Below are 16,110 nucleotides of genomic sequence, written 5' to 3'. Positions count from 1 at the left end.
CGCACAGCGATAGCTGGGGCTATTATTGGCGTTCTCTTGGTTTTTTATTTCGTCGTCATAATTTTTGTTACGACCATATGACGTCACAGCCACTTTTTGTTCATTTGTTTATGCAATTTCAACCGAATTGCGTGCGTAACGTCATCTTTCACTGATATTGGAGAGATTTTTTTTGTTCATTTGCGTGATTAAATTTTTGTTCACACTTGACTTACCTCACTCTCAAAAATGACTTCCTTACTTTGAAATTGACTTTTATTTACTTCAATTCAAGGAGATAAGTCGAAATGGGTGTGTGTCACTCTAAATGAAGGTTATTTGAGATCAGCTAATAGAGGCAGCAATAACTTTTACAGTTTTTTAATTTAAAATATAACAGATCAGCCTTCAATGAAAAGACGAATTTTTTGGTCTGTCTTTTTTACTGTTTTTTTGAGACTGAAGATCTATGAAGCTATTGTGGCTATTTTCTGGCAATCTGCCAGCTGTTTTTCTTTTTCTATTTCAATCCGAATATGCGTCAAGCAGATCAACGGCAGCTATTTTCCGGCAACTTGCCGGCCGGCTATGTTTTTGTTCATACCGCGTTTTTTGAGGGAGCGACAAAAGTTGGTGTGAAAAATTCCGATCACGTGTGGCTTTTTTCAAGCATTTTTTAGTTTTTTCGTTTAATGTTTTGGACTTTTCTTAATTATATAATCAAGTAACTATGCGTTTGGGAGAATTTTTGACCATCTCAATTGTTTATGAGTGTTATATATTAAATCTTGGCTACTTTTGTAATTTCGCCGTTTCAGACTTTTTAGCGGCGTTGTCCTTTTTCGTGTTTGCAGTGGTTTAAATTCTGAAAAGTTTTCGGAAAAGACTTTTGCTGAATTGTATATAACACGTTTTCAAATAACAAGTTTTAACGAGTTTCTGTGTTCCTTGTCTTTTGCCTGACTATCTTTTTTACACAGATATTTTCAAGAAAAAAGAAGTTTTAGAATTGTTTTCTGAAATGCTGAAACGCCAAACAGAAAACTTGATCTTTCCTGGAGTTTAAATTTTTAGCTCCTTTTTTAATACGGTTCGGATTTGATATATTCCTTGTGCTTTCCTCGTGTGTCTTTTGGGTAGCAGTCACAATTTTTTCCAAGTTTTCATTACACTTATTAGCCGGCCAGTTTTTGGGCTGAATTTTTAAATAAGTTTTTAATTTTAACTGACATTTTTTTACCAAATTCTGTCATGGGAAAATTTCAACTGAATTTTTGGCGTGACATCATTTTTCACTCTTAGTGGAGAGATTTTTGTTCATTTGCGTGATTGAGTTTTTGGTCACTCGTGAATTACCTCACTCTCAAAATTGACTTACTCAAAAGTTGACTTTTTAAATTTTTATTCAGAGAGATATGGTTGTGATTTACTATAATTAAGGGGTGTTTTAGGGCAGCTAATACTAGCAGAAATAAGTTAAACGGATTCGCGATCAAAAAATAACATCTCAGCTTTTAAAGTCTGTTTAGTCTGTTTATTTAAAATTTAACGTTTATTAATTGCACTCAAACGAATTTTGTTGCAATTATTTTAGTCCTGTTGGTCTTTGTAATGCCTATTTTTGCTTGAGCGATTTTTCGTCTGACGCATTTGAATTTTGGCCTCTAAAGTGGGATAAACAGGTAGCGCCAGAAGGCATTAAGTGCTCTTAGAGCCTTTTAGAGCCTTTCAGCTCACTAGTCTCCAAATATGATATTTACTGAAACTGTTTTGGAGATTTATACTTATAGTGTGAAGGGCGGTTCTTAGAGTTGGATCCCCCTCTCCCAACACTTGGGAATTGTAATTGCTGGTTTCTATCAGGAGACAATTTGTTCAGGGCGTCAAATAATTAACATTGCCGCAACTACGTTGACTGTTGGTAGCAAGTGGTAATGTATAGCTAGATATTATTAATAACTGCAATGGGATAGAGGGGTAATTATTGGCTTTTACTTCTCTTGGTTTTTTACTACTCGAAGCAACGTATGAATTTTTATACCGGAAGTACTGTGTTCAGACGGTGTTCTGATCTAAAAGCGATAGCGTGTTAAATTGACGTGTGATATAGTTTTTTTCTGAGCAAAAGAAACACGTCAATCACTCACCCCGTCCTCCCTAGTTCACCCGCAGCCCTGCTTCCTTCAGATGGTGATTTGTACCCTCCTCTCGGCCAGCTCTCCCAACCCTACTACCAATCGCTTACTTGATCCCCACACACTCATCGTCTACCCCGCGCACCACGTTTATGTGAATCATCCAGGATTCTAATTTTGGTGTTCTTAATTTTTGAAGGAGTGTTTGAAACTCAAGGAATGTTGTTTTAGTTAACAATTTTCTGAAAACTTTTGAAGAATAATGTTTGAACTTTTTCTTCTATTTTTGCATCACGTTTCTATAGCACGTTTTCAGTTAACGAGTTTGTTTCTTTTGTCTGAACTCAAGAAAAACGAAGTTGTGGATTTGTTTTCTGAAATGCTTTAACGCCAAACAGAAAACTTTGTCCTAATTTATAGTTTTCCTAAAACATAGTCCTAATTTTTAGTGTCCGAACTTGTGAAGCACTCAGGAATATTTCCGAGTTTTTCATTGCATTGAGTAGCCGGTCATTTTTTTTCGTGGTTAAAATTTACTAAATCAAGGAACAACTGTGTTCAGACAAAAGATAATGGTCTTCGATTCTACTATCAATTTGTCTTCTATTATCAATTTGTCATTCTATTATCAATTTGTCATTCTATTATCATCATTTCATTGAGTGGCCGGTCAGTTTTTGAGTTTATTTTCATGGTTCAAGTTTTTACGAATATGTTAACTAATTTTTAAACCAAATTCTGTCACGGAATAACTGTGTTCAGTCAAAGGATAGTGGTCTGGGCTTCTATTATCATTTTGTTTGAAATTATCCGCTTTGCGTCACTTCTGGATTTCTTCCGGTTTTTTTATTTCGCTACTAACTTTTGTTACCACCGTACGACGTCACGATTACTTCAAATTTTGTGCGTAAAATCGTTTTTCAATCTTAGTGAAGAGTTTCATTCGCGTTACTACCTTTTTGGTCACACTTTTTACCTCACTCTCAAAAATGATTTAATTCCAAGAAATAATGTCAAGTGAGTGCGTTTTAATCTAATTGAGGGTTATTTGAGGCCTGCTAATACCACCACAAACATGTTAAACGGGTTCTTATTTATCAAAATAGAACATCTCAGCATTTAATTAAAAAGGAAGATTTTTAAAATCTTTATTAATGCTTTCAATTGCTCTCAAACGAAGTTTGACTTTCTTGTGAGATTTTTTTGCTTGACCAATTTTTTTGGTGCCCATTTGACTTTTCGTCCTCCAAAACAAGATAAGAATTACCGCCCAGAGGGAATTAATGCTCTTAGAGCCCTTCAGCTCACTAGTCTACAAGTGTGCATTTCACAAAGACTCGTTTGGAGACCCAGACTTATGGGTGGTTCTTAAGAGATTGTCCCGCCAACAACACCATATCGCTCCCTCTTGCCACCTCCACAGTACCTTACCTCTCCCGCCTGAGCCGGTGTTTTGATCTAAAAGCGATAGCGTGTTAAACTGACGTGTGATTTAACTTCTGAGCAAAAGAAACACCGCAATCACCCACTTTTTCCTCCCTAGTTCACCGCAGCCCTGCTTCCTTCCGATGATGATTTGGACCCTCCTCTCGGCCAGCTCTCCCAACCCTACTACCAATCGCTTACTTGATCCCCACACACACCTCTTCTTCCCCGCGCACCACGTTTATGTGAATCATCCAGGATTCTAATTTTGGTGTTCTTAATTTTTGGAGGAGTGTTTGAAACTCAAGGAATTTTGTTTTAGTTAACAGTTTTCTGAAAACTTTTGAAGAATAATTTTTGAACTTTTTCTTCTTTTTTTGCATCACGTTTTTATAGCACGTTTTCAGTTAACGAGTTTGTTTCTTTTGTATGAACTCAAGAAAAACGAAGTTGTGGATTTGTTTTCTGAAATGCTTTAACGCCAAACAGAAAACTTTGTCCTAATTTATAGTTTTCCTAAAACAGAGTCCTAATTTATAGTGTCCGAACTTGTGAAGCACTCAGGAATATTTCCGAGTTTTTCATTGCAGTGAGTAACCGGTCATTTTTTTTCGTGGTTAAAATTTACTAAATCAAGGAACAACTGTGTTCAGACAAGATAATGGTCTTCGCTTCTATTATCAATTTGTCTTCTATTATCAATTTGTCATTCTATTATCATCATTTCATTGAGTGGCCGGTCAGTTTTTGAGTTTATTTTCATGATTCAAGTTTTTACGAATATGTTAACTAATTTTTAAACCAAATTCTGTCACGGAATAACTGTGTTCAGTCAAAGGATAGTGGTCTGGGCTTCTGTTATCATTTTGTTTAAAATGATCCGCTTTGCATCACTTCTGGATTTCTTCCGGTTTTTTTTATTTCGCTACTAACTTTTCTTACCACCGTACGACGTCACGATTACTTCAATTTTTGTGCGTAAAATCGTTTTTCAATCTTAGTGAAGAGTTTCTTTCGCGTTACTACCTTTTTGGTCACACTTTTTACCTCACTCTCAAAAATGATTTAATTCCAAGAAATAAGGTCAAGTGAGTGCGTTTTAATCTAATTGAGGGTTATTTGAGGCCTGCTAATACCACCAGAAACATGTTAAACGGGTTCTTATTTATCAAAATAGAACATCTCAGCATTTAAATAAAAAGGAAGTTTTTTAAAATCTTTTAATGCTTTCAATTGCTCTCCAACGAAGTTTGACTTTCTTGTGAGATTTTTTTGCTTGACCAATTTTTTTGGTGCCCATTTGACTTTTCGTCCTCCAAAACAAGATAAGAAGTACCGCCCAGAGGGAATTAATGCTCTTAGAGCCCTTCAGCTCACTAGTCTACAAGTGTGCATTTCACAAAGACTCGTTTGGAGACCCAGACTTATGGGCGGTTTTTAAGATTGTCCCCCCAACAACACCATATCGCTCCCGCCTTCCCACCTCCACAGTACCTTACCTCTCCCGCCTGAGCCGGTGTTTTGATCTAAAAGCGATAGCATGTTCAACTGACGTGTGATTTATTTTTTTCTGAGCAAAAGAAACACGGCAATCACCCACTTCTTCCTCCCTAGTTCACCACAGCCCTGCTTCCCTCAGATGGTGATTTGGACCCTCCTCTCGGCCAGCTCTCCCAACCCTACTACCAATCGCTTACTTGATCCCCACACACACACCTCTTCTACCCCGCGCACCACGTTTATGTGAATCATCCAGGATTCTAATTTTGGTGTTCTTAATTTTTGGAGGAGTGTTTGAAACTCAAGGAATTTTGTTTTAGTTAACAATTTCCTGAAAACTTTTGAAGAATAATTTTTGAACTTTTTCTTCTATTTTTTGCATCACGTTTCTATAGCATGTTTTCAGTTTACGAGTTTGTTTCTTTTGTCTGAACTCAAGAAAAACGAAGTTGTGGATTTGTTTTCTGAAATGCTTTAACGCCAAACAGAAAACTTTGTCCTAATTTATAGTTTTCCTAAAACAGTCCTAATTTTTAATGTCCGAACTTGTGAAGCACTCAGGAATATTTCCGACTTTTTCATTGCAGTGAGTAGCCGGTCATTTTTTTTCGTGGTTAAAATTTACTAAATCAAGGAACAACTGTGTTCAGACAAAAGATAATGGTCTTCGCTTCTATTATCAATTTGTCTTCTATTATCAATTTGTCATTCTATTATCATCATTTCATTGAGTTGCCGGTCAGTTTTTGAGTTTATTTTCATGGTTCAAGTTTTTACGAATATGTTAACTAATTTTTAAACCAAATTCTGTCACGGAATAACTGTGTTCAGTCAAAGGATAGTGGTCTGGGCTTCTGTTATCATTTTGTTTGAAATGATCCGCGTTGCGTCACTTCTGGATTTCTTCCGGTTTTTTTTTAATTTCGCTACTAACTTTTGTTACCACCGTACGACGTCACGATTACTTCAAATTTTGTGCGTAAAATCGTTTTTCAATCTTGGGGAAGAGTTTCATTCGCGTTACTACCTTTTTGGTCACACTTTTTACCTCACTCTCAAAAATGATTTAATTCCAAGAAATAAGGTCAAGTGAGTGCGTTTTAATCTAATAGAGGGTTATTTGAGGCCTGCTAATACCACCAGAAACATGTTAAACGGGTTCTTATTTATCAAAATAGAACATCTCAGCATTTAAATAAAAAGGAAGATTTTTAAAATCTTTATTAATGCTTTCAATTGCTCTCCAACGAAGTTTGACTTTCTTGTGCGATTTTTTTGCTTGACCAATTTTTTTCGTACCCATTTGACTTTTCGTCCTCCAAAACAAGATAAGAAGTACCGCCCAGAGGGAATTAAGTGCTCTTAGAGCCCTTCAGCTCACTAGTCTACAAGTGTGCATTTCACAAAGACTCGTTTGGAGACCCAGACTTATGGGCGGTTTTTAAGATTGTCCCCCCAACAACACCATATCGCTCCCGCCTTCCCACCTCCACAGTACCTTACTTCTCCCGCCTGAGCCGGTGTTTTGATCTAAAAGCGATAGCGTGTTAAACTGACGTGTGATTTATTTTTTTCTGAGCAAAAGAAACACGGCAATCATCCACTTCTTCCTCCCTAGTTCACCACAGCCCTACTTCCTTCAGATGGTGATTTGGACCCTCCTCTCGGCCAGCTCTCCCAACCCTACTACCAATCGCTTACTTGATCCCCACACACACCTCTTCTACCCCGCGCACCACGTTTATGTGAATCATCCAGGATTCTAATTTTGGTGTTCTTAATTTTTGGAGGAGTGTTTGAAACTCAAGGAATTTTGTTTTAGTTAACAGTTTTCTGAAAACTTTTGAAGAATAATTTTTGAACTTTTTCTTCTTTTTTTGCATCACGTTTCTATAGCACGTTTTCAGTTAACCAGTTTGTTTCTTTTGTCTGAACTCAAGAAAAACGAAGTTGTGGATTTGTTTTCTGAAATGCTTTAACGCCAAACAGAAAACTTTGTCCTAATTTATAGTTTTCCTAAAACAGAGTCCTAATTTTTAGTTTCCGAATTTGTGAAGCAGTCAGGAATATTTCGAGTTTTTCATTGCAGTGAGTAGGCGGTCATTTTTATTTTTTTCGAGGTTTAAATTTACTAAATCAAGGAACAACTGTGTTCAGACAAAAGATAATGGTCGTGGCTTCTATTATCAATTTGTCATTCTATTATCAATTTGTCATTCTATTATCATTTCATTGAGTGGCCGGTCAGTTTTTGAGTTTATTTTCATGGTTCAAGTTTATACGAATATGTTAACTAATTTTTTAACCAAATTCGGTCACGGAATAATTGTGTTCAGTCAAAGGATAGTGGTCTGGGCTTCTATTATCAATTTGTTTGAAATGATCCTCTTTGCGTCACTTCCGGATTTCTTCCGGTTTTTTTTATTTCGCTACTAACTTTTGTTACCACCGTACGTCACAATTACTTCAAATTTTGTGCGTAAAACCTTTTTTCAATCTTAGTAAAGAGTTTCATTTGCGTGACTACCTTTTTGGTCGCATTTTTTTTTTACCTCACTCTCAGAAATGACTTCATTCTGAAACTGACTTTTCAAATTTAATTCCAGGAAATAAGGTCAAGTGAGTGCGTTTTAATCTAATTGAGGGGTATTTGAGGCCTGCTAATACCACCAGAAACATGTTAAACGGGTTCTTATTTGTCAAAATATAACATCTCAGCATTTAAATAAAAAGGAAGATTTTTAAAGTCTTTATTTATGCTTTTAATTGCTCTCAAACGTTGCGATTTTTTTGCTTGACCAATTTTTTTCGTACCCATTTGACTTTTCGTCCTCCAAAACAATATAAACAGGTACCGCTCAGAGGGATTTAAGTGCTCTTAGAGCCTTTCAGCTCACTAGTCAACAAGTGTGCGTTTCACAAAGACTCGTTTGGAGACCCAGACTTATGCGCGGTTCTTAAGAGATTGTCCCCCCAACAACACCCTATCGCTCCCACCTTCCCACCTCCACAATACGTTACCTCTCCTGCGTGAGCAGGTGTTTTGATCTAAAAGCGATAGCTTGTTAAACTGACGTGTGATTTAATTTCTTCTGAGCAAAAGAAACACCGACATCACCCACCTCTTCCTCCCTAGTTCACCGCAGCCCTGCTTCCTTCAGATGGTGATTTGGACCCTCCTCTCGGCAAGCTCTCCCAACCCTACTACCAACCGCTTACATGAACCCCACACACTCCTCTGCTACCCCGCGCACTACGTTCATGTGTATCATCCAGGATTCTAGATTTCTATTCGTATTTTATCTAGAATTTTGTTTTAGAAGGCATTTTTTTAAGTTTTGACATTTTTGGTAAAAATTTTTTCGAGTCTTTGATTTCTTCTTTTGCGTCACTCTAACAGGAGAGTGGCTATGTTTTTTACGAGGTTCTGTTGGTATTTCGTCAAACTATTGTAATCCGCTGCTCACATTTTTTTTTTCACTTATCAAAACTCTGGAGCCTGGCGCCATTTTTTTTGTCGAATTGTTAACCAAACTATAGTTTTTTGTAGCTTTTTTGCTCTGCTTTTTTGTAGTTAATAAAACATTGAGTGTTTGTTTGCGGTTGATTTGCTTTATCTTATTGCAGTTTGGGGAATTCGTTGAGAAGACGATATTTTTGACTGGTATTTATGACTGAAGTTGTGTGTTCTTTGCAAAGTATTCTGAAACGGCGTTTGCCGAGTTTTATATAGCACATTTTCAATTAAAAGTTTCTGTTTCTTTTGTCTTAACTCAAGAAAAAGGAAGTTGTGGCATTGTTTTCTGAAGTGCTGTAACGCCAAACAGAAAACTTATTTTTCCTGGAGTCTCAATGTTTAGTTTCCGGTATCTTTTAAAGTGCAGTTCAGTTTTGTTGTCTGACGTGTGCTTTCCCAATGTGTATTTTGGTTAGAAGTCAGGAATATTTCAGGAGTTTTTCATTGCAGTGAGTAGCCGGTCATTTTTTTTCGTGGTTAAAATTAAATAAAATTTCAACTAATTTTTTAACCGAACTCTGTTAAGGAACAACTGTGTTTAGACAAAAGATAATGGTCTTGGCTTCTTTCATCAATTTGTCTTCTATTATAGCTGCGAAACTGTAAGCTCAGCGTAGCTATATTGCGGTGCTCTTGGTTATTTTTTTGTTTCGTCGTCTGACGCTCTTTTTTCGTTTTACATTTGTTCAAACAGCAAAGCTGAAAAAGTCAAATTTTCTGAATGACTTCTTCCTCTCACTAACGGCATTTGCGCGCGTGACGTCATTTCTCACTCGCTTTAGCAAAAGTTTTTAGGTTATTTGCGTGATTAGATTTTGATCATATGTGACTTACCTCACTCAATAAAATGACTTTAGCACTTTAAACTTAAGTTTAGTTGAATTTGTTTAAGGTCAAAGGAACTCATTTGTGCAGTAAAGGTCCCTAATAAGAGGCTTCTGTGGAATGAATTTTAACAAGCTTTATTAATTTATCGCTGAATGTTTTTTGGCCTAGTTTTTTGAGCGGCGTCGATTGTTTTTTCAATTTAGATCTATCTGTTTCTATCTCTATTATATGGCACACAGGTCTATTCTTTCGCAGCTATTCCGGCAATCTGCCGGCTATGTTTATCAATTTGTTTGAGATGGTCCACTTTGCGTCGCTTCTGTAATTCTTCCGGTGATTCTTTTTAGTTCTTCAACTTGTTACCCAGCAATTTCAACTGGAATGCGTGCGTGACGTCTTTTTTCACTCTTAGTGGAGCAGGTTTTTCGTTAATTTGGCGTGATTGGTCACACGAGACTTGCCTCTCAAAAATGAATTTCCGCTTTATCAAAATGACTTTTCATCACTTTAACTTAAAGAAATAAGTTCAACTGAATGTGTTTATCTAATTGAAGGTTATTTGAGAGCAGCTAATAGAAGCAGCAATAAGCTTTACAAAAATACATCAAAACATATCAGCTAATCAAAATATATTAGCTCTGCAATTAATAAAACTTTGTTTATGTCTGATCATCAGACTGCATATGTACGGAGCTAATTTCTGTTAGCTATGTTTACTGTGTTTGTTATAACTTGCTTTGAATGTTGCAGGTGATTCGCAGAATGAGGTGTCCAAATTCGACCTGGTGTCAGACACAGTTGAAATTGGATCTGATCCTAAAACAAGATATATTGGAGGCCAATTCATACAAGTAAGTATATTTTGCGAGTTTTCCCATTCAATGATGTAACCGCTTAATTTTTTGTTGCAAAAGTTGATCAGGAATTCCATAACCGGCTTTCAAAATAAGTCTCAACTCTGCTGTCAAATCATTGATTAGTATCCACATGTAATACTAGCCCACAAAAATAACCAACGCAAATTAATGAAATATTTTTAATAGCCGCTTCAGCTTCTCAACCGGCTATTATAGCGCTCCTGTTTTTTTTTACAAATCAAAGAATTTGAATTGTATTGGGCCGCTGTCTTTTTACGACTCGAAGAGGAGTATCGGAGAAGTCCTTTTTTTAATCAATTTTATTGGAGTGAATTTTGAAGCAGGAAACGAAACACATGAAAAAATTTGGAGCCTTTTTGTTGCTGAACAAAATGAAGAGTGGAGCGAAAAGAGCGTGGTTTTTTGTTCATATCGCTGTTTTCTAGATAGTGAGAAATTGAGGTGTGAAAAAAAATCCTTAAGCAAGCGGAATTTTTTTTTCACGTGTAGTATTTTAAAGCAGTTTTTATATAATTAATAGCCGCCCTCATCTTCTCAGCCGGCTATTATAGCGCTCATATTTTTTTTTACTTCGTCGAATAAAAAAATGTTTCGCTTTACCTCATTTTGCCGCTTTTTCAACATTTTGCGTGATATCTTTTTGACTTCTGTAGGCTAGTTTCTCTCCTCTCATTCTGCTAAAATTGATTTTGAACATCAGTTGCTCAGCAAAGCAATTCAAAATGAACAGAGTCAGTATAAAAAATTGAAGTCAGAAGTAGAAACGGGATAAACCCATAAAGCCCAATTTTAGATGCCCGCTATTTGAACGTCGTTCCTATAAGTCTTAGTTACCATCTTTAATGCTTATTGGTATTGATAGTAGCTCCTGTAGCCTCTCTCTAAGAAACAGAAGTAAGTTATGTTCAACTACGAAATGCCATCAAAATAAATCGGACTTAAAAATTGTTTGTTCACAAAAATCTTTTTTTATCAATCCCAATCATGCTGATTGGAATCAAGGGCGGCTATTTTCCGGCAATCTGCCGGGTATGTTTTTTGGTTAAGAGGTTTGGTTATGATTTTTTTGGCTGGTTTTGGTAGTGGATGGAAGGCTTCTGGAAATTCATATGAATTTTATGCTAATGTGGAGGTTTTTCTTGTATTTTGCTGATTTTTGGGCTAATTATTGCGATTTTTTAACGATTGTTTTGTTTTACTGCCTCAAATGGGTATTTAATAGATCCCTATTACTTGAGCAATTTTTAAATAACAAGTGAATACAGTTTTGTGCATATGAAGCCTTTTTTGTTGGGAAATTTGACAAAAAATGGCAAAAGTGAAATTTTCTTAATTTTTTCGCAGTTGAACGTTTCTTCTGTTATTAGACATTTCTATTAGCCTATTGTGACTTGCCGATTGTTTTGCGATCATCTGGATACCCTACTGGCTCAAAGGAGTTTTTATTTGGCTTGATGTGCTTTTGTAATATTAAGAAATTTTTTAACTTTTCCAGTTTTTTAGTACGAGTTGTTTGTAAGAGCTTTTTTCATGATTTGACTTCAAGTATTTTTCAAAAAATTCTAATAAGTGCTTTTATTAGGCACTAGTTGTTTTGATTAACTATTATTGCAGTGATTTTTTTCTCGGGATCTCAAGACTTTTGTTTTAATGGTTTTATTTCAGGATAATAATAATCTAGTAGTTGCAAGTTTTGTTTGGTGAGTAGTTTGATGGCATTTAAGTGGATTTGCACTTCCGGTTTTTTAAAGGTCTGTTCACAAATTTTCATGATTTTTGAAGTCAAATTGGAGTAGTGATTTTGGTCACGCTGTAACAGGAAGTGGAGCGAAAAAGCGAGTGGTTGTGCGACGTCAAAGTTTTTGCTCTAAATTTAAAATAGAGTGAGAAAACGATGTTTGAACAAAATTTGCTTTCTCGCTGGTGGTTTTTTGTTCGCATGCGGCAAGTTCACTTTGATGTTTACTGTTTTTTCAGTTCTCCGTGTCGGAGTTTTTTCTAAATGGTTCCCAATCCATTCAATGTTCATTCTCGGCCTAATTTTCTGTTTGAACTAATTTTGCATTTCTGGAGTGTTTTTTGTTCACATGCGGCTATTTGACCTCGGTTTTCTGTGGTTTTTTAAAATATTTTTTTATCTAATTTAGAAGTGGTTTTGTCATTTCACTAATAGTCCGTTCTAGGTCTGGGTCCTGACTTGTCCTGCTAAATTGGGCTGAACCCATAAAGCCCAATTTTAGATGCCCGCTATTTGAACGTCGTTCCTATAAGTCTTAGTTACCATCTTTAATGCTTATTGGTATTGATAGTAGCCCCTGTAGCCTCTCTCTAAGAAACAGAAGTAAGTTATGTTCAACTACGAAATGCCATCAAAATAAATCGGACTTAAAAATTGTTTGTTCACAAAAATCTTTTTTTATCAATCCCAATCATGCTGATTGGAATCAAGGGCGGCTATTTTCCGGCAATCTGCCGGGTATGTTTTTTGGTTAAGAGGTTTGGTTATGATTTTTTTGGCTGGTTTTGGTAGTGGATGGAAGGCTTCTGGAAATTCATATGAATTTTATGCTAATGTGGAGGTTTTTCTTGTATTTTGCTGATTTTTGGGCTAATTATTGCGATTTTTTAACGATTGTTTTGTTTTACTGCCTCAAATGGGTATTTAATAGATCCCTATTACTTGAGCAATTTTTAAATAACAAGTGAATACAGTTTTGTGCATATGAAGCCTTTTTCTGTTGAGAAATTTGACAAAAAATGGCAAAAGTGAAATTTTCTTAATTTTTTCGCAGTTGAACGTTTCTTCTGTTATTAGACATTTCTATTAGCCTATTGTGACTTGCCGATTGTTTTGCGATCATCTGGATACCCTACTGGCTCAAAGGAGTTTTTATTTGGCTTGATGTGCTTTTGTAATATTAAGAAATTTTTTAACTTTTCCAGTTTTTTAGTACGAGTTGTTTGTAAGAGCTTTTTTCATGATTTGACTTCAAGTATTTTTCAAAAAATTCTAATAAGTGCTTTTATTAGGCACTAGTTGTTTTGATTAAGTATTATTGCAGTGATTTTTTTCTCGGGATCTCAAGACTTTTGTTTTAATGGTTTTATTTCAGGATAATAATAATCTAGTAGTTGCAAGTTTTGTTTGGTGAGTAGTTTGATGGCATTTAAGTGGATTTGCATTTCCGGTTTTTTAAAGGTCTGTTCACAAATTTTCATGATTTTTGAAGTCAAATTGGAGTAGTGATTTTGGTCACGCTGTAAGAGGAAGTGGAGCGAAAAAGCGAGTGGTTGTGCGACGTCAAAGTTTTTGCTCTAAATTTAAAATAGAGTGAGAAAACGATGTTTGAACAAAATTTGCTTTCTCGCTGGTGGTTTTTTGTTCGCATGCGGCAAGTTCACTTTGATGTTTACTGTTTTTTCAGTTCTCCGTGTCGGAGTTTTTTCTAAATGGTTCCCAATCCATTCAATGTTCATTCTCGGCCTAATTTTCTGTTTGAACTAATTTTGCATTTCTGGAGTGTTTTTTGTTCACATGCGGCTATTTGACCTCGGTTTTCTGTGGTTTTTTAAAATATTTTTTTATCTAATTTAGAAGTGGTTTTGTCATTTCACTAATAGTCCGTTCTAGGTCTGGGTCCTGACTTGTTCTGCTATGTTTTTTTCACTTCGTCGAATAAAAATTTTTCGCTTTAACTTAGTTCACAGCTTGTTCAACATTTTGCGTGAAATTTTTTTCTACGCTTGTTTTTCTCTCATTCTGCTGAAAGTGCTTTTAGGCAGCAGTTGCTCAGCAAAGCAATTCAAAATGAACAGAGTCAGTATAAAAAATTGAAGTCAGAAGTAGATGCCCGCTATTTGAAAGTCGTTCCTATAAGTCTTAGTTACCATCTCTAATGCTTATTTGTATTTATAGTAGCACCTGTAGCCTCTCTCTAAGAAACAGAAGTACGTTATGTTCAACTACGAAATGCCATCAAAATAAATCGGACTTAAAAAATGTTTTTTTTTCAATATCTTCTATTCTTTTAATCCCAATCATGCTTATTGGAATCAACGGCGGCTATTTTCCGGCAATCTGCCGGGTATGTTTTTTGGTTAAGAGGTTTGGTTATGATTTTTTTGGCTGGTTTTGGTAGTGGATGGAAGGCTTCTGGAAATTCATATGAATTTTATGCTAATGTGGAGGTTTTTCTTGTATTTTGCTGATTTTTGGGCTAATTATTGCGATTTTTTAACGATTGTTTTGTTTTACTGCCTCAAATGGGTATTTAATAGATCCCTATTACTTGAGCAATTTTTAAATAACAAGTGAATACAGTTTTGTGCATATGAAGCCTTTTTCTGTTGAGAAATTTGACAAAAAATGGCAAAAGTGAAATTTTCTTAATTTTTTCGCAGTTGAACGTTTCTTCTGTTATTAGACATTTCTATTAGCCTATTGTGACTTGCCGATTGTTTTGCGAGCATCTGGATACCCTACTGGCTCAAAGGAGTTTTTCTTTGGCTTGATGTGCTTTTGTATTATTAAGAAATTTTTTAACTTTTCCAGTTTTTTAGTACAAGTTGTTTGTAAGAGCTTTTTTCATGATTTGACTTCAAGTATTTTTCAAAAAATTCTAATAAGTGCTTTTATTAGGCACTAGTTTTTTTGATTAAGTATTATTGCAGTGATTTTTTTCTCGGATTCTCAAGACTTTTGTTTTAATGGCATTTTAATGAGTAGTTTGATGGCATTTAAGTGGATTTGCACTTCCGGTTTTTTAAAGGTCTGTTCACAAATTTTCATGATTTTTGAAGTCAAATTGGACAAGTGATTTTGGTCACGCTGTAACAGGAAGTGGAGCGAAAAAGCGAGTGGTTGTGCGACGTGAAAGTTTTTGCTCTAAATTTAAAATAGAGTGAGAAAACGATGTTTGAACAAAATTTGCTTTCTCGCTGGTGGTTTTTTGTTCGCATGCGGCAAGTTGACTTTGATGTTTACTGTTTTTTCAGTTCTCCGTGTCGGAGTTTTTTCTAAATGGTTCCCAATCCATTCAATGTTCATTCTCGGCCTAATTTTCTGTTTGAACTAATTTTGCATTTCTGGAGTGTTTTTTGTTCACATGCGGCTATTTGACCTCGGTTTTTGTGGTTTTTTTAAAATATTTTTTATCTAATTTAGAAGTGGTTTTGTCATTTCACTCATAGTCCGTTCTAGGTCTAGGTCCTGACTTTTCCTGCTATGTTTTTTTCACTTCGTCGAATAAAAATTTTTCGCTTTAACTTAGTTCACAGCTTGTTCAACATTTTGCGTGAAATATTTTTCTACGCTAGTTTTTCTCTCATTCTGCTGAAAGTGCTTTTAGGCAGCAGTTGTTCAGCAAAGCAATTCAAAATGAACACAGTCAGTATCAAAAAACAAAATCAGAAAGAAACGGGATAAACTCCGAGCCCAGTTTTAGATGCGCTTTTCTCGAACTTGGTTATTATAAGTCTTAGTTAGCGTCTCTAATGCTTTTTGGCCTTGATATTAGCTCCTGTAACGTCTCAATATGAAACAGGAGTATGGTCAACTACAAATGATCATCAAAATGGTTCGTTTTTTGAAAATGTTTTTCTACAAATATCATTTCTTTCATTATTTTATTCTCTTCTTTCAATCCCAATCGTGGTTACGGGAATCAACGGCGGCTATTTTCCGGCAATCTTTCGGGTATGTTTCCATATATGTGACGCCAGTTGTTGTAATAATGTTCCTGATTTTTACTCAATCCATCGCTAGAATACCTTGACACACAAAAAATGAACCCTTGACACACAAAAAAAGTTTGTTTTCAAATAGATGTCATTAACAGACGCTCTGTGC

General features: G+C 35.6%; 1 protein-coding gene across 1 annotated transcript in view; it reads left to right on the top strand.

The window, feature by feature from the left end:
• LOC142345495 (afadin-like) overlaps positions 1-16,110 on the top strand; it is a 115,067-nt gene that overhangs the window by 54,756 nt on the left and 44,201 nt on the right. The window contains exon 8 of the mRNA XM_075397564.1: positions 10,135-10,235. Within this exon, the coding sequence (XP_075253679.1) occupies positions 10,135-10,235 (101 nt within the window). The remainder of the gene's footprint in view (positions 1-10,134; positions 10,236-16,110) is intronic.

Source organism: Convolutriloba macropyga, chromosome 9 (assembly GCF_964194025.1).
Source record: "Convolutriloba macropyga chromosome 9, txConMacr16.3, whole genome shotgun sequence".
NCBI lineage: Eukaryota > Metazoa > Xenacoelomorpha > Acoela > Convolutidae > Convolutriloba > Convolutriloba macropyga.
The sequence above is the reverse complement of the archived record's forward strand: the minus strand, read 5'-3'. Positions and strand labels throughout refer to the sequence as shown.